The sequence below is a fragment of the Bos grunniens genome, chromosome 2, assembly GCF_055505025.1.
Source record: "Bos grunniens cultivar Pamir isolate PY7600 chromosome 2, Bosgru_T2T1.0, whole genome shotgun sequence".
Taxonomy (NCBI): domain Eukaryota; kingdom Metazoa; phylum Chordata; class Mammalia; order Artiodactyla; family Bovidae; genus Bos; species Bos grunniens.
Window position 1 is genome coordinate 38,366,923 of NC_141166.1, and position 18,993 is coordinate 38,385,915.

General features: G+C 38.2%; 1 protein-coding gene across 1 annotated transcript in view; it reads right to left on the reverse strand.

Annotated features, from left to right (window-relative positions):
• Nucleotides 1-18,993, reverse strand: part of CPS1 (carbamoyl-phosphate synthase 1) — a 145,421-nt gene that overhangs the window by 27,837 nt on the left and 98,591 nt on the right. The window contains exons 26-29 of the mRNA XM_086341970.1: nucleotides 8,186-8,380; nucleotides 7,697-7,764; nucleotides 5,919-5,994; nucleotides 570-647 (exon numbers count right to left, since the gene is read on the reverse strand). Coding sequence (XP_086198096.1) covers nucleotides 570-647; nucleotides 5,919-5,994; nucleotides 7,697-7,764; nucleotides 8,186-8,380 — 417 coding nt within the window. The remainder of the gene's footprint in view (nucleotides 1-569; nucleotides 648-5,918; nucleotides 5,995-7,696; nucleotides 7,765-8,185; nucleotides 8,381-18,993) is intronic.

Consider the following 18,993-nt stretch of genomic DNA (forward strand, 5'->3'; position numbering starts at 1 on the left):
CTAAAGAAAGGCATTCTTCATACTTTCATTTCTCCCTGAAGTTAGGGACATTGATTATATTAGTGATACCAGATGTGATGTGGTAAGTCATTTTTATATTATTATCTTTATCCATCAGCTCTGTTTAGTTTTGTCTTTATTAACCCAATAAAAAGGGGGAGGGTGGAAAAATCAAGAGAGACGAAGAAGTAGGGATTCAGTTAGGAACTTCAGAAAGAAAGTATCAGATTTTTTTATGATATCCAGTGAAACATAAAAGGAAACCCACAGACAAAGGAAAATTAGAGAGAAAATCTATTCAAAAAGAATGAGTACAGGATGATAATTAATTTTGAATATCATCAAAGAGAAATTCTAACAACATGAAAAGCAGAAGAAATGATACCTATGACACAACTGAATTGTCAGTGAATTTGAACATTTTTTTGACTGAGCAGCTTGTCCATTATTATTAGAGACCTATTTTGTAGAAATCACGAGCTCTAATCTGTGCTATATTTCTAAGTTGCCAAGGAAAAAATTGATGGGAAGGCAGGGATGGGGGAAGAGAGGGAGGATACAACACTTACTCGTCCATCTTTGCCGACAGCATCCATTTCCACTTCCCGGGCCCCCTCAATAAATTTCGTCAGCACCACTGGGTGTTCCTGTCATCAAGGAAAATGGGGGGGGGGGGGTAGAACCTTTAGCTGAAATGTTATGTAAAGTGTCAAGTAAATCATGTACCTTAAGTCAATACTTGGGCAATACTTGAAAAAAACTGCTCAACACACAGCACAAATTCATTAGCCAATTTGTTTGGTAAGAACAAGGTCACTCTCTGCTTACAGTGAGGAACAGGAAATCTTTCTCCAATTTTGAGTCCTCAGTGAATTGAACATGAGTTTTGAAATTTCAAATGTAGACTCTAGGTGAGTTAGAGAAAACAAGGAGGCAAAGGAGAGGACAGAATGAGGTTCCTTTTCTCGTCTCCAGAATTATAAATATCTCTCTATTTTATTTATATCAGTTTTTGGATCAGGTATTTTTTCTCTTCCTTATCTTTTCCAAGCACTACAATTCCCTCAGTCACTTCTCTACATGAGAATTGAGAATGAACTTAGAAGGAGAGAAGTATTTTGTTTCAGTTTTGTTAGATCAAAGATGGAATTATTTACCTGAAATTGGCATGCTTTAAATCACTTCTACAGTATGACGTTTGCAACTGCAAAATCAAACATTCTTCAAAATATTCTTGCTTTCTCAGCTGTTTCAGACCCCTTAATATTCTTTAATTTCTTGCCCCTCAGCTCCTCCACAGCAGTACTGCAATGCCCTCCATAGCCCAATCACTACGTGCTTTTTCCAAACTAAATGAAGTGGTTGAATGAAGACCTCCAGAGTTTAAACATCTCTTCTCCTCTTTGCGCGAGACGCTAGCACACTGCACACTTGTTTTCTTGTCAAAACCTGCCTTTACCTATCTCCATGCCTCTCCTCCCCCAGTGTACACCAGCTTCTCTCCTCACTTCATCTTTCAAATTTCAACCCATCCTTCAAGGCTTGGCTCCAATACCACTTCCTCCCTGAAGCCTTCTCTAAACATATTTTTGCTCTGAACACAAACCCCTTTTGCCCACTATTATGGAATTCATCATCTTTGGCGTGTGTGTTGAATGTAATCTATCTTATCTCCTTAGCAGAGCACTTTAACTAGAATGGAATTTAGTGAAATATTCAAAATAACCCATGTCTTATGCCATAAATAAGCTGTTCTCTTCTTACATTTATTATTAAATGAAGAAACGTTCCCAATTCCCTTTTCTTCAAAAGCCTTTTAGGCATTAAACTGTTGATTAGCCACACACATACACAAAAAACCTTTTTAATCTCTGTTCCTTCTTTTTAAAATATTGAGTATTTAGTGTTGGCAGGCCTGGTAGAGCTGTATTGGGACCTTTGTGGAAATTTTCCACAAAATATATAATGATAAAAATATAACTGCAAAAAAAAAAAAAAAGAAAAGTTCAGTAGCTGTCTTAGTTTCTCTAGCCAAGCCTAAGACAGGGGGTCTTATTCAAGTGATTTATTAAGGGATTGAGAAAAGCAGGATGGGACACAACAAAAAAAACTAGGTAGTTTGTGGGGTCACTGGGGACTGGATTCAGCTTCACCCCACAGGGAGCTCTCAGTTACAGCACAGAGTAAGTCCTAACTTGAAGCAGAGGGCAGTCACTGTCCAGGGTTTGAGGGTGGTGGTGAGGTGAGGAGTCTTGCTTCCTGGTGCCAGAAGCTCCCATTTGACTGAGAATAGTTATCCTGAGTGGGCTTCTCAGGTTGCACAGTGGTTAAGAAGCTATCTGCCAATGCAGAAGATGTGAGTTTGATCCCTGGGTCAGGAAGAGCTCCTGCAACAGGAAATGGCAACCCACTCCAGTATTCTTGCCTGGGAAAGTCCAAGGACAGAGGAGCCTGGTGGGCTACTAAGTTCATGGGGTCATTAAGAATCGGACATGACTTAGCAACTAAACAACAAGTTATCCTGAGAAATGTAGCTGGGAGGTATCATCAGCTATCACAGCAGCTGGGGGGTGGGTGCTCCCACATGTAAAGGATCTGAGAGGGGCAACAACGTCATTCTCTATCTTGACCAATTAAATACCTTTACAAATAGCCCTTACTATGTTGAGGGAGAAGATTTCTTAATAAATTTCAAACTTTCAGCAGTTGGCTTTCTTAAAGCACTTTCTTCCTTAGGTATCCATGATCACATTTTCATGCTTCTTTCTCAGACTCCTTCATGGTTCTTTCTTCCCTACTCAGCCCTCAAATGCCAGTATTCTTTTCATCTCTTTCTTAACTGTTCCTTTTCCTCTATACTCTCCCCAGTGACTGCTTCCAATCTTAAAACTTCAGTTACAATAATATGCTATTGACTTCCAAATCTATATTTATCTCTCTCTCTTTAGCTGTGATCTTGATCTTCAATTTCAAATCTATATAACCCTCTCCTTTCAAAACATCTCTATTTGAACTCTTCACAGGCACCATATATTCAAAAGGTCAAAAATTAAATTTTATTTTCCCCTCTAAAATTTCTCTCCTTAAGTGTTCTTGTTTCAATAAATGGTGCCTCTGTCCATCCAGCTGTCTAAGGCAGAAACTCAGGAATCATCCTTCATCCTCTCTTCACCCTCCATCTCCATCCATTCACATCCTGAATGCACATCCTCAACATTTCTAGAACACATGCCCTTCCCTCCATCTGTACTATCACTGATCTTTTTTTCTTTTTTGGCCCCAACACACGGCACATGGGATCTTAGTTCCCCAACCAGGGATCATACCTGTACCCCTTGTCTTGGAAGGCAGAGTCTTAACCACTGGACTGCTAGGGAAGCCCCTTTACTCTCATTATTCTTATATATATATATATATATATATATATATATAAAATTTTATTTATTTATTTATTTGGGGGTGTGCCAGGTCTTTATTGCCACAAGGGCTTTTCTCTAGTTGCAGCAAGTGAGGGTTACTCTCCAGTTGTGGTGCATGGGCTTCTCACTGTGGTGACTTTTCTTGTTGCAGAGCAAGGGCTCTAGGGTGTGAAGGCTTCAACAATTGCAGCAAGAAGGCTCAGTAGTTACAGCTCCCAGCTCTAGAGCACAGGATCAATAGTTATGATGCACGGACTTAATGCTTCATGGCATGTGGGATCTCCCCGAATCAGGAACTGAATCTGTCTCCTGCACTGGTAGGAGGATTCTTTACCACTGAGCCACCAGGGAAGCCCTACTATCATCATTCTGATCCAAGGCACTGTTGTCTGTACCCTGAGCTACACAATAGCCTCCTAACCTCTTTCCATGAATTCAGTCTTGTCCCAGATTTACTTCACTCTCTGTACTGCAGAAGAGAAATTTTTCTTAAACTTTCAATTGCTCCTTTTTTAAAATGGAACTATAATTGATTCACACTATTGCATTAGCTTCAGGTATACAGCACAATGATTCAGTAAGAAAATATGACTAAAGTCTAAACTCAATGACTGACAAGGTTCTCTATCTGCTCCTTCACTTTCTACTCTGTCATCATTATAATTAATACCTCCTACCATGTTTGGCATCCTAGGCATAAAAGTGAGTGCTTTGTCAGTTTCTAGAAACTTCATGCCCTTTCTCAGCTTCAGGCCTTTATACTTGCTGTCCTTTCTTACTTCATACCCATGATTTAAACCTTTTAATTCTGAATCAACAATTCTGAACCAAATTAAAAGTCCCTTCTTCAGGGACTGGTCCCTAATTCTTTTATACTTTCCCTCAACATCATGTATTTTTGCTCATCATATTTAATCATCATTATTTGATGTCTTATGTTCCTAATAAAGAGAGTCATCTGTGAGCACAGAGACTCTCTTTTCATGAATGTAATTCCTGATTCTGAGAATACTGCCATTATATAGCAGGTGCTAAATATGAATGGATACATAATAGCTCATCGAACTTGGGTCTCCTGCATTTCAGCTAGATTCTTTACCATCTGAGCCAGCAGGAAAGCCCTACATAGCAGGTCATAATGAGTGGTAGTTTTACTCTAAGATCACTGAATTGAGAATCCCAGGTCCTGCTGTAGTTTAATGGAAGACTTCAACCTAGTACTCCATTAGGACATCTCTACGATACAACTTTGGGCCTGTTAGGATTCTATCCATATGAAAAAAATTATTTAAAAAATATTCTACCAAATAGAGGGCCTATGAAATCCAATATCCCAGACAGAGAAAACCTGCCTCATCACTCACATGAGACTAGCTGGGTGTAGCTGCTGTTTTCTCAAAACATCAGAGTTGCAGGATCCCTCTCAGGGAGTGCAACAGAGACGAGGACCATGTCTGACTTTAGAACATATTAATGAAAACTGACCCATTGGAGAGAGTCCCTCCTCAGTTATCTAACTTTCACACAAAAGTGAATTCAAAATCCATTTGGTTGCTTTTTTTTTTTACTCTTTGTCTCTCCTCACTCTTTATCATTATCCACTCTTTACAGTGAACAAATTTCTATGGGGAGCAGCTACCACACAGAGAGGAAGCGCCGCTTCATGGGTGCAGGAACTATCCACACTCTTTATTCCCCTTTGAAGTGCATCTGATTTCACTGCCTGGCTCCCTCCAAACTCCACTTGCCTAACATCAAACTCTTCTCTATGAGTTGTGCTTTCTCTCTCTCTCCTTTTTTTTCTTTTAGCCCCAACTAGCTTTTGAAAGCTTTTAAAAAGAAAACGTTACTTTTATCCTCTACAGTATGAGGTCTGCAGATCAATAACCCCACTGGGTAAATCTTAAATGGATCACACTGAGGTAACGCTGAAGGAGAAAGTAAAAGCTGGGGGCAGTGGAGGAAGGTGGTTGAGTGGCCAGAAAATTATAAACATTTTCATTAACTTACAAATGGAATGTACCAGAATGAGAAAAATCAATAGGTGAGTGAGGGGATTTACTATTAAATTTGCAGGGTTGACTAAGGCAAAGAACATCTCTCCAGGTCTGAGAATTAAAAATCAGGGAAGCCTCACTTGTTCGTGATGACCATGGTTAGGCTGCCCATAAGGCTGGGAATCCCAAGGGTAACTTGACCAGCATCTAACTCATGAACAGACAAAGTTCATGCTTATTCAGCCTTGCTCCTGGAGACTAAAATTGTATAAAACTCTATTATGATGAAATATTCACTGGTCTTCCCCTTCTTCCATTAACCCCAAGGATCCAAATATAATTCAATGCATTTGCGTTTTGTCATTTCTGTATTTGGGAGAATAATGGGTAGAAGGGAAGAAAAAAAAAAGGAAAAACATCCTGTGCAAAGAAAAACAACATATAAAACAAGGTAGCAATTAACAGAAGAGGTAAAAGTCACCAAGAGGAAATAGGACACTACCTGAGAGACTCTAGTGGCCTCCTCTAGGAATTTTTTCATCTCATCTTCGGAGAATACCACATTCATGGCAGACCCGCTGAGTAAGAAGGAAAAAAACAAAACAAAACAAAGAGGTCAATTTCTTTCACCACTTCGGAAGTAAAGCATGCTAGACACGATTGCTTCTCAGAGTAGTTCCAGGAAAACTCTAGTTTCAATTTAGGGTGAGTAAGAAGGTCTCTCTTTCTACATTGAAACTTTATGTAATCAACAGGACAATCAACCAAAGTAAAAAGTCCCCCAGGTTGGAGACGGTAAAAAGGGTGTGAGAACTGTGAGAATGCCCAAAGAGAACAATGGTAGGTCTTAGAGATGACACATTCTCAAGGTTCATCCTTTCTCTTTATCATTTTAACTCTCTTTTGGTTCCAGGTAACACTTAAAACTGTAACAAGATCCCTGCCAGGACATAGTTTTCTAAACTTGTGTCTTCAGAGTTCAGTAGCTACAGCAGATTTTAACCCACAAATATGCGGTCAAAGCAGTTCATTCCACTATCTCAGCTGGGTTACAAAAGAATCAATTTTTTTTAGTAACATTTGCTAATATAATGTACAGTATCTGACTGAAATGTATTCGGCTGTGTCCTTTCAAATTCTTGAGAAAGAATACTATCTGAAATCAATTTATTCGGAAAGCTTGCATTTGCAGAATGGGATAGGAGGGGAGGAAAGAAGGAAGACTAAGAGGAAGGGAAGCCATAAAGAAGAAAAATATCACTTTCTACTTCCTTTTAAAAAGTATCATTCGCCTTACCTTTTCTACTATACGGCAAATTTTATGCATAAAGAGCTTTCAATTTCTTCATCTATTTAAGGCAAGAAGGCTAAGGTAATAATAATGTTGATAATTCACAGCCTAAGAAACTAAAAGATATGGACTGAAATGATGAGAAGAAGCACAGAACTCAGAGTTGCTTTCTGCAATCCTCCTTAAATGTCTCTATGTTGTTGAAATTAACTTACATTAATACTTCAGAGAAGTAGTATTATCAGAATGTGGTTTACACAAAATGTCATTTAAATAAAAAGGAAAGTTTTCCACCTCATTTGAAATTTTTCATTATTTTAAAGGATCGCATCTCCAATTCCATTTACACTTGCAAATTGTGCACAGCAAATTACGTTTCTCTTATTATCCCCTGTTCACTGAAATTGTTCCTCACATGTGGTAACATCTGAAGAAAATAAGTAACAATTGACAACTTCTCCTTTGATAGTAAAACTTAGTTTCCAAGTTTATTATAAAAGACACTGTCCATGTCCTCCAACATTATAATTCACTTATTAAAAATTATGATCTCAAAAAGAACCCCACAGTATTCAAACCACAAGCACTATTGGAAGGAGATGACAAGAATCAAAGATTAACTTTCATTTCTGAGTATCAGAAAACAGAGGCTGCTGAGAGACACCCCAAGCTGGTTTTGTTTTTGCTCTTCAGTTTTTTTAATTGTCCTCTTCTCTAATGTAAAGATATCCTCCCTTTGCTTGGCAAGGAGAGGGCGTAAGCCATGCTTCTAAGATGTAGGACTGGACACACTGTTGTCACTCCCAGAAGGAAAAGCACTAACTGCACTGAAGAACAGTACCCAGGTCTTCACCCTGGCTTTGTTGACGTGGGGATTGTCGACGGATTTACAAATTACTACACATCAAAGCCTCGTGCTCCTAGCATACAGAATGCAGTTTGGTATCTCCTATTTCTGAATAATTGCTTCAGAACACAATATATATTACCTCAAAACATAGGAAGGTCTCAACAAGCAGGGGAAGCCCACAGACTTCGCAAATTCCAATGCCTCATTCTAATGAACAGAAACAACAACAAAATGCATGAATAGTGTAAAGTAGTCAATAAAAATGCAGAATGGTATCATTAGAACAAGTGGTAACTCAACTCCTTTTATTCTTCCTCTCAAAAGACACCATTAAAATGTAAATTGGACATAGAAATACATAAAATTTCTAGTTTCTAATTCTAAATATCAAATCTAGTTCAAAAATAGTGTGAACTTCTTTTCATTGTCGGAATCTTAATGAGAGTACTCCTATCAATTTATAACCCCCACTTAACTGCAATCATGGAAATACAGCGACTTTAAAAAGTAAATTCACTCAGCATAGTGTATTCTATCTGCCCTGCAGTTAACATCCACAGTAGCTAGCCTTCAGGTCGTGACTTTTCAAAAGGAAATGTTAAAAACAGACATGTGATTCTCTTCTTACCAAGGTGTTAACAGCTTTCCATGGTGCCTGAGCCACCTTCAGCTCATCCAAGACAGCTGAGAAGATGGAGCGGTCCTCAGCCCTGTCGATCTGCAGAGGGCTCGTGCCCATGATCTTGACGCCATTCTTGTACAGAGGGACTGCCAGGTTGTTCGGAATCTGGCCCCCAACTGATATGATGCAGCCACCACATGCCTGAAAAATATGTCCTCTTATCAGCTATTGGATGATCAACAACTGGGCTAATACTACTGCCTCCATTTCCTTACCGAAAATGCGGAACATGATTGTGATATTTTCATTATTCCCATCAATGGATAAAAGTTATGCCACAGAGAGATAAACGGATTTTGTGCTGACTTTCCAGGTACACACACATGCACACGCACACTAGTCACTCAGTCTTGTCCACCTCCTTGCAACCCCATAGACTGTAGCCTGCCAGGATCCTGTCCATAGAATTCTCCAGGCAAGAGTACTGGAGTGGATAGCCATTCCCTTTTCCAGGGGATTTTCCCAACCCAGGGATCGAACTTGCGTGTCCTGCATTGCAGGCAGAGTCTTTATTGTCTGAGCCACCAGGGAAGTCCCCAGGCACACACCATCCAAAATCTTTGTTAAGACTCCTGGAAAACTACATGTGATTAGCATGAAAGACTCCTGTATATGATTACCAAATATGACTTCCATACAATTACATGTCAATGTATGACATTTGCATGTGTGGCAATTAGAAAATCAAGTCAATGAATATTTTCATCCTGTGCTTTATATTATATTCAATTAATTCTTGAACTACTGTTGTAATTTCCTGAATGGATACAGATCTCTCACTTTTTTTAATTTTATTTTATTTTTAAACTTTACATAATTGTATTAGTTTTGCCAAATATCAAAATGAATCCATCACAGGTATACATGTGCTCCAGATCTCTCCTTTTAACACTCATCTCTGCTGTTCTTCTCCACTCCAGCACTTCACATTCAGATTGTGCATGCGTGCTAAGTCGTTTCAGTCACATCTGACTCTTTGTGACCCAATGGACTGTAGCCCGCCATGGACAGGCTCCTCTGTCCATGGGATTCTCTAGTCAAGAATACTAGAGTGGGTTGCCATTTCCTTCTCCAGGGGATCTTCCCAACCCAGGGATCAAACCCAGGTCTCTTACGTCTCCTGCATTGGCAGGCGTGTTCTTTTACCACTAGTGCCAAGTGGGAAGCCACAGATGCAGACTGATTGTTCACAAGACTCCTCACCAAGTTACTTCTGTATTCAGAGTTCTCCAAATGTTTCTGTTGCCTAAAGGGTAAAGTGTTAACTCTTTACCACCGGGGCCATTAAGGCTTTCCAGTCTTATCTACAATCACTCCTCTCAGCGCCAGGAAGACCACCTACCCCCTGTCACTACCTACATGCATTCCCACCAGCAAGCTCTCTCACCGCTTAACCTTTCCCAGCCTTGTTTCCTTCCTTCCTTCTCCTTCCCCTTATCTAAACTAACCACCCCTGAAGTGCAGTCTAAATCCTAATTCTCACTTTGACATCCTCTCCCCTTCACTGCTGCTTGGTACCTGTCTCCAGTACCCATAACTGATTTTAGTTCCAATTTCTGTACTATTTGCCATATAAGCAGTCCTTGAATTATTAACATTAATCTCCTATGAATAGTCAAAACACTAAGTTTTTTTTTAAGCACACAAAATCTCAAATTTCTCAAGACTAGTGTTATAGAGATGATGGGGGAATCAGTGAGGGACGGTGGGGAATTGGATTTGGATTTAGAAGTCCCTCCCCTTCCTGGTTCCCTCTGTGAAACTCTCCCTGGGATTCCATCCCCTTGTCTATAAAATTAGGATAATAATACCTGCCTACTTCATAAGATTTCTATGTATGTAGATTAAATAGGATAATAAACATTAAAGGTGTTACACCTTGTAAGCATATAAATAAGACATTATTATTTATATTAGAAAATATTACAATATCAGATAGGCCATTGATCTTGACATAATTTATCTTTGCCTTAACAACCTACAATTGAATATTACTGAAGTAATAGGTGGCACTAGTGTTAAAGAATCCACCTGCCAATGCAGGAGACATAAAAGGCACATGCTCAATCCCTAGGTGGGGAAGATCCCCTGGAGGAGGAAATGGCAACCCCCTCCAGTATTCTTGCCTTGAGAATCCCATGGACAGAAGAACCTGGCAGGCTACAGTCCGTAGGGTTACAAAGAGTTGGATATGACTGAAGTGACTTAGCACACACACAAATATTTTTCTGTCACTGTTTGAAATTATTCTGAAATATTACTGAAAGGGGTGAAACTAATTTCTCTCTGATAAGAGAAATTATATACTGCCTAAGCAAACACCCTGCAATTGAGTACTTAAATGCATTGTAAACATTATGGAAAATAACAGTCCACATTTCTGCATACTTATGAGTACACTTAAGCTGCTTTTATCATCATTTTTATGTTCACTATTTATTTTTTGCAAAACTTTTAATAAAAATTATTCTCTTAACTATAGTATTTTTATTTGCTTATTATTTTAGTTTATTAGTGGCATTAATATTTTAGAGACCTAGAAACTAATTCTTCAATTAAATATTAAATATATACAAAAAGTCTCTTATGTGAAAGTCTTCAAAAATAAATTCTAAAATTAAGGGAGAAGTAACCAGCTATGAGCAAATATTAGAGTCAATTGGACTAAAACAGGCATTTAAAGATGAATTAAAAAGCTGTGTATAATAAATATATCAGTAGTTTAAATAACTATGGAATTGATTTCAATTTTTCAATAAATTAACAACTTTATAAATAATAATATAAACTGCTGCTCCTGTTTTGTGTCCAACTGTTTGTAACCCCATGGACTGTAGCCCACCAGGCTCATCTGTCCACAGGATTTCTCAGGCAAGAATACTGGAGTGGGTTGCCATTTCTTTCTCCAAGGGATCTTCCAGATCCAAGGACCAAACTGGCTCTCCTTCTTGGCAGGCAAATTCTTTACCACTGAGTACCTGGGAAGCCCCATAATATAAACTACTACTACTTAAATACGCTGTGTGTGTGCATGCTAAGTCACTTCAGTCATGTCTGATTCTGTGACCCCATGGACTGTAGCTCATCAGGCTCCTCTGTCCATGGGATTCTCAGGCAAGAATACTGGAATGGGTTGTCATGCCCTCCTCTAGGGGATCTTCCCAATCCCGGGATTGAACCTACATCTTTCATGTCTCCTGCATTGACAAGTGGATTCCTTACCACTAGTGACACCTGGGAAGCCCATTTAGTACATTACTATACACCTAAACTACATTTTGACCTTCATGGTTTTCACTCTGAGGCAGTTATTACTTATCCCTATTTTACAGCTAAATAAACAGGCTTGGTGAAGGTCAAGTGACTTGCCGATATTTCTTACCTAGCAAACACAGAATTACTTGAATGAGATTCTGCATATTGTAAAGCACCTGCTGTTACTGCTAAGTCACTTTAGTCGTGTCCGACTCTGTGCGACACCATAGACGGCAGCCCACCAGGCTCCCCCGTCCCTGGGATTCTCCAGGCAAGAACACTGGAGTGGGTTGCCATTTCCTTCTCCAATGCATGAAAGTGAAAAGTGAAAGTGAAGTCGCTCAGTCGTTTCCGACCCTCAGCAACCCCATGGACTGCAGCCTTCCAGGCTCCTCCATCCATGGGATTTTCCAGGCAAGAGTACTGGAGTGGGGTGCCATTGCCTTCTCCGTAAAGCAGCTATGCTTACCTAATATGCCAAGTCTGAATTTGAAATCAATCCTGTTTTTCTGGCTTGTTTCAAAGGTGGTGAATGTTAAAGGGTAGAAGAGATATTTCTCAAACATTCTTTCTGGGAAGTAGTAGATAGAAACACTTTCACTCCAATATCCTATTCTCATCATTGACCTCCAAAAATAAAGACCATTATTTGGAAGACAAATCATGTCCATAGGAATGTTTTAGAGTAATGGTGTGATGGTTGAGTGCAGATTTTGTCTGCACAGCAAAGGGAATTCAGTAAAAGAGAACATATTTGAGGGATGAAGTTAATAGAGGAGAATTTTGTGGAAGAATTTTATCTTAGATTGGTCCCAACTCTAAGCACAGAGCTTGTAGAGACTAAGAGAAGAGAATCTGGTATCTACACAGATGAATTAATATCATATACAATCACTTACACTTAATTTCAAGTAATTTACTGAAGCAAAATATTCTAAAATGCAGATTTGTTTCACAGATTTCTAAATATGTTAGGCCTAAAATAATTCCACTAGGCTCCCAAAGTTCTACTGATCTTACCTAAACTTGTTTGTAGCTTAGTTTCCTAGTTTTTAAACCTGATATCATGAAGCTAAGGCATCACCTTACAAAAATATTTCTGCAATAATTTTTAAGCTGAAATCACACCACAAATTTATTTTTAGTGGTGAGGAATTAACAGAAAATACTTCAAATGTATTTCAGATCATTTCAGTTTCTTTTATATATTAATCACTTAGGTCAGTCCTTATTTTACAGACAAATTAAATGTTTTAATATAGACAGAATGCAATATAAGAAAGTTTGTCTTACTAACAGATATACCATTTACTTCACCAAAAAATAGCCCTGATTTTTGTAATTTCATGTATTTTCTCTAATTTACATCTTCATTATTTATACATCCATCAGTGAGGTTGCACATGCATTATATTTCAGTAATTCACATTTTAGTAAAACATTTGTAACATTTCAGACAGAATCTTAAGATTTAATTGCAATGAAACCAATTGCTAGGAGTGAAACCCAGTTCTAGTTTAGAGTGATCCATTCCCTAAGGTGTTTTGACTATCACTAATTCATGGCTGTCACTCTTTCATTCACTTAACTCAAGCTGTGATACAGAGGTACCACTGTCTATTATGCATATGATGTGCTTAGTTGCTCAGTCGTGTCTGACTATTTCCAATCCCATAACCCATTTGCTGACTGTAACCCACCAGGCTCCTCTGTCCACAGGATTCTCCAGGCAAGAATACTGGAGTGGGTTGCCATGTCCTTCTCCAATACATATGGCATCAGGTGTTAAAAATAGGAGAATTAAATAATTAAGCAGAGTACATCTTTATAGGGTATGATCCAGTAAATTATACATTGTAAAAGAAAAAAAATACATAATCAGGACTCAAATCAGACAGGACATAATAAAGTGTCAAACATGTTGCCTGAATTTTTAAACTCAACCTGTTTTTTAATGAGCAGAATTAAGAAATGGGTCCTAAATAGGGTTTGGAAGTAAAAGAAAATAAATGTGCTTTGCTTATAACTTTTCAAACCATGAGTCTCCAAAGAAAGAAAGGGAAATGTGAAGTTAGAAAGGATCTGTGAGAGTCTCCCTTATCATCATAGTCTATAAAGATTATTGCATAACCCATAACAACTGAAGCAATTTAGCAGCAGCAGCAGCAGCCCAGGGAAACAGATCTAACAATAGATCTAATTTAAAAAGGGGCTTCCTAGATGGTGCAGTGGTAAAAAATCCATCTACTTATTCAGGAGATGCAAGAGACATGGGCTTGCTCCCTGACTTGGGAAGATCCCTTGGAATAGGAAATTGCAACCCACTCCAGTATTCTTGCCTAAAAAATTTCATGGATGGAGGAGCCTGGCAGGCTACAGTCCATGGGATTTCAAAGAGTTGGACAAGACTGTGTGACTGAGCACACTAATAAAAGAGAAGATCAGTGTTAGCACTTCTATAAACAAAGTAATCATTTTCAACTCATGTACCTCAATATAATTTGAGAACATCTTTTTCCTTTTTAAGGAGTGTCCTAAACAAAACTGAACCAGGCTAAAAATATCCATCAAAGCCATGTAGATGGCATGCTGAATCACTTCAGCAGTGTCCTAGTCTTTGTAGTCCCCCAGGATCCTTTATCCGTGGGGATTCTCTAGGCAAGAATGCTTGACTGGGTTGGCTTGCCCTTCTCCAGGGGATCTTCTGACCCAGGGATTGAACCCATGTCTCTTAGTCTTCTGCATTGGCAGGCAGGTTCTTTACCACTAGCACCACCTGGGAAGCTTTATAGATGGCAGACACCCACTTCTCAATGTCTTGGCTCTTCTCCACACTCACACACCAAAACATAAAAAATAAAAATGCAAAGCTCTTCTCAGGGAACAGAATCCATGAATACAATCATAAGGAATTAATGACTTCAGTTTAAAGGGTTGCCCTTTACAACTACAAAAATAATGCCTGAAGCTAAAGGGATATATCACTACAAATTTTTCTATTTAAAAAAAAAAAGTGGGAAGGAGATTTCAGCATTTCTAGCATCCTCTCTCACTCAACTTCTGATCCAGACGTCCCTCCAAAGCAGCCTGCTTTTCTCACAGGGCACATCACTTTTCTGACTTCCCCTTAAGGTTTTCTTTCGAGGTGCTCCTTTGATGCCATGGAAACAAGCTTGGTCCTGAACTCGACCAAGTGACCTGGACCAAGGGACCTATCATATTTTCTATCATCCCATGTAGCTATGTATCCTTGGGAAAGCCTATTGCCCTTCTAAGTGACTCAAATGTGTGCTTTTAAATAAGATTAGACGTGCTTCCAATTTTCTTCAAATTTACTACTGAATGCTTCAGTGCTTTCCTGATCACTAGGGGCATCCAAGGTCGAACAAGGGCAGCCTCCTGAAGGTTGATGCACACCCGTTACGAGAGACAATGCCTGTAAAGCCTGCTGTGAGGAGATACATAACAACCTTATACAAGGAAACATATACACAAATATACATACATATGTGCCTGATATGTGCATGTGATATATTAAAATCACATTTCTTGTAGGGTAGCATAAAGAATATATCAATGGTATACTGTTCTTATAGTCTTCAACACAACATTTAAAATTACCTCAGTATATGTAGTGGCACTAAAAAAAAAATTTAGCTTCAAATAAGGGCCAGTTTATTTATTTCTATCATACTGAATTCAGTTATAAAAGGACTTCATTAGCATTCATATGTACAAAGGCAACTATAGAAGTTTTTCATCTTTCCTTAAACCACTTCATACAGAAATCATTAACTACATGTTAAATGCCTGCCACTATCACTTATAATGCTTGTTAATATTTTTTAATAATTATGTAACTTTTCAGATATTATGTCATTAATCCCAGTTTTATTTCAATGTCTCAAAGGTAAGGACCTGGTTTTACAGCTCTCTATCCTCCCTGAATATTTCTCCCCTATGGCAGAAAGCAAAGAAGAACTAAAGAGCCTCCTGATAAAAGTGAAAAAGGAGAGTGAAAAAGTTGGCTTAAAATTCAACATTCAGAAAACTAAGATCATGGCATCTGTTCCCATCATTTCATGGCAAATGGATGGGGAAACAGTGACAGACTTTATTCTTTGGGGCTCCAAAATCACTGCAGATGGTGACTGCAGCCATGAAATTAAAAGACGTTTGCTCCTTGGAAGAAAAGTTATGACTAACCTAGACAGCATATTAAAAAGCAGAGACATTACTTTTCCAACAAAGATCCATCTAGTCAAAGCTATGGCCTTTCCAGTAGTCATGTATGGATGTGAGAGTTGGACTATAAATAAAGCTGAGCACTGAAGAATTGATGCTTTTTAACTGTAGTGTTGGAGAAGACTCTTAAAAGTCCCTTGGATAGCAAAGAGATCCACCAGTCCATTCTAAAGGAAATCAGTCCTGAATGTTCATTGGAAGGACAGATGCTGAAACTGAAACTCCAATACTTTGGCCACCTGATGCGAAGGAGCTAACTCATTGGAAAAGACCCTGATACTGGGAAAGATTGAGGGCGGGAGGAGAAGGGGATGACAGAGGATGAGATAGTTGGATGGCATCACTGAGTCAATGGAGACGAGTTTGAGTAAACTCCGGGAGTTGGTGATGGACAGGGAGATCTGGCATGCTGCACTCCATGGGGGTCGCAGAGAGCTGGACATGACTAAGTGACTGAACTGAACTGATCTTGCTGAACCTGAGTTTTAAAAGATACTCAAGAAATATTTGTAGAATATGTACTTGCTTTGATCCCCACCAGTTTATCTAAAATGAATAAAGAAATTATGAGAAAAATCTGTTCAGTGAAAGAACTGAAAATTGTGTATAGTCTACCTAATGGTTTGTGTGCTGTGTGCAGTTGTGTCCAACTCTTTGCGACCCTATGGACCGTAGCCTGCCAGGTTCCTCTGTCCATGGGATTTTTTAGACATGAATACTGGAGTCGGTTGCTATTTCCTCCTCTAGGAGATCTTCCTGACCCAGGGTTCAAACCCTCATCTCCTGCATTGGCAGGCAAATTCTTCACCACTTAGCCACCTGGGAATCCGTACCTAATGGTTTCGTTTCATTATATTAAAAGATTAGTAGGACAGGCCTAATAGAAAACTATGATGATATATTAATCCTAAATTTGTCTATTTCTTTTCACAGTAATAAAATCATCACATTGTTCTAACACTATACTTTATACTCGACAATGCGATCTCAACCACAAATCTATGTTACCATCACAAAACCTACATGTACCATGTTTTAACACTCATATGATTCATTAACAGAAATAACAAAGATGAAGCACAGAGGATTTAAATAACTGGCACAAATCAACAAATTTTCAAGTCAAAAATTTAAGTCTTGTGGCTCCAAGTTAATTGTTTTTTCCTTAAGTGACCATATTTTGTACATAGGGATGATTAATTAAATATAACAGCATCAAAAGGCATGACTAAAATTTTCAAGTAGGCATTTTTTTAATTGTAATATAACTTGTTAACCTAGGATCATATAAATCCACAGTGAAGATACACTCTATAATATTGGAGTGGAAGTAGAAGAGAAGGCTATAATGCTACCAAAATCATTTAGAATGAACTCATTGATTTTTACACTGAAGACTAACAGCTTCATCTGTAGCACAAAGAATTAACCAGTCTTTTGTGAATGACTAACCTGTCTCCTCTGAGAAGTGGTCATCATTAAACCACAACAGGATGTGAACTAAAGAGAGGCTTCTTATCGTGGGTCTACATGATCAATTAAATGGCTTTACAAAATATCTATCGGGGCTGTCTTATGCTAATTAATATGTGTCTGGCACATGTTACCAAGAAGAAATTTCAGTATAGATGGAATGCTGAGAAAGAAAAGGTGTATTTTATATGAAAAAGAATTACTCTGTGCCACGGCCTCAAGAATCTAAGGCTGGGGTGATTATTTTTCAGAGTTTCATTACAAAATTAGACAATGGAAGACACCAGAAGCTCTTTCTCTGAAGGTAACTTGCAATATAAATCTACATACATGGATACACGTATATACCTCAACATAATAAAAGCTATATATGACAAACCCACAGCAAACATTATCCTCAATGGTGAAAAATTGAAAGCATTTCCTCTAAAGTCAGGAACAAAACAAGGGTGCCCACTTTCACCATTACTATTCAACATAGTTTTGGAAGTTTTGGCTACAGCAATCAGAGCAGAAAAAGAAATAAAAGGAATCCAAATTGGAAAAGAAGAAGTAAAACTCTCACTATTTGCAGATGACATGATCCTCTACATAGAAAACCCTAAAGACTCCACCAGAAAATTACTAGAACTAATCAATGATTATAGTAAAGTTGCAGGATATAAAATCAACACACAGAAATCCCTTGCATTCCTATACACTAATAATGAGAAAACAGAAAGAGAAATTAAGGAAACAATTCCATTCACCATTGCAACGAAGAGAATAAAATACTTAGGAATATATCTACCTAAAGAAACTAAAGACCTATATATAGAAAACTATAAAACACTGGTGAAAGAAATCAAAGAGGACACTAATAGATGGAGAAATATACCATGTTCATGGATTGGAAGAATCAATATAGTGAAAATGAGTATACTACCCAAAGCAATTTATAGATTCAATGCAATCCCTATCAAGCTACCAACAGTATTCTTCACAGAGCTAGAACAAATAATTTCACAATTCGTATGGAAATACAAAAAACCTCGAATAGCCAAAGCGATCTTGAGAAAGAAAAATGGAACTGGAGGAATCAACCTACCTGACTTCAGGCTCTACTACAAAGCCACAGTTATCAAGACAGTATGGTACTGGCACAAAGACAGAAATATAGATCAATGGAACAAAATAGAAAGCCCAGAGATAAATCCACGCACATATGGACACCTTATCTTTGACAAAGGAGGCAAGAATATACAGTGGATTAAAGACAATCTCTTTAACAAGTGGTGCTGGGAAATCTGGTCAACCACTTGTAAAAGAATGAAACTAGAACACTTTCTAACACCATATACAAAAATAAACTCAAAATGGATTAAAGATCTCAACATAAGACCAGAAACTATAAAACTCCTAGAGGAGAACATAGGCAAAACACTCTCTGACATACATCACAGCAGGATCCTCTATGACCCACCTCCCAGAATATTGGAAATAAAAGCAAAAATAAACAAATGGGACCTAATTAAACTTAAAAGCTTCTGCACATCAAAGGAAACTATTAGCAAGGTGAAAAGACAGCCTTCAGAATGGGAGAAAATAATAGCAAATGAAGCAACCGACAAACAACTAATCTCAAAAATATACAAGCAACTCCTACAGCTCAACTCCAGAAAAATAAATGACCCAATCAAAAAATGGGCCAAAGATCTAAATAGACATTTCTCCAAAGAAGACATACAGATGGCTAACAAACACTTGAAAAGATGTTCAACATCACTCTTTATCAGAGAAAT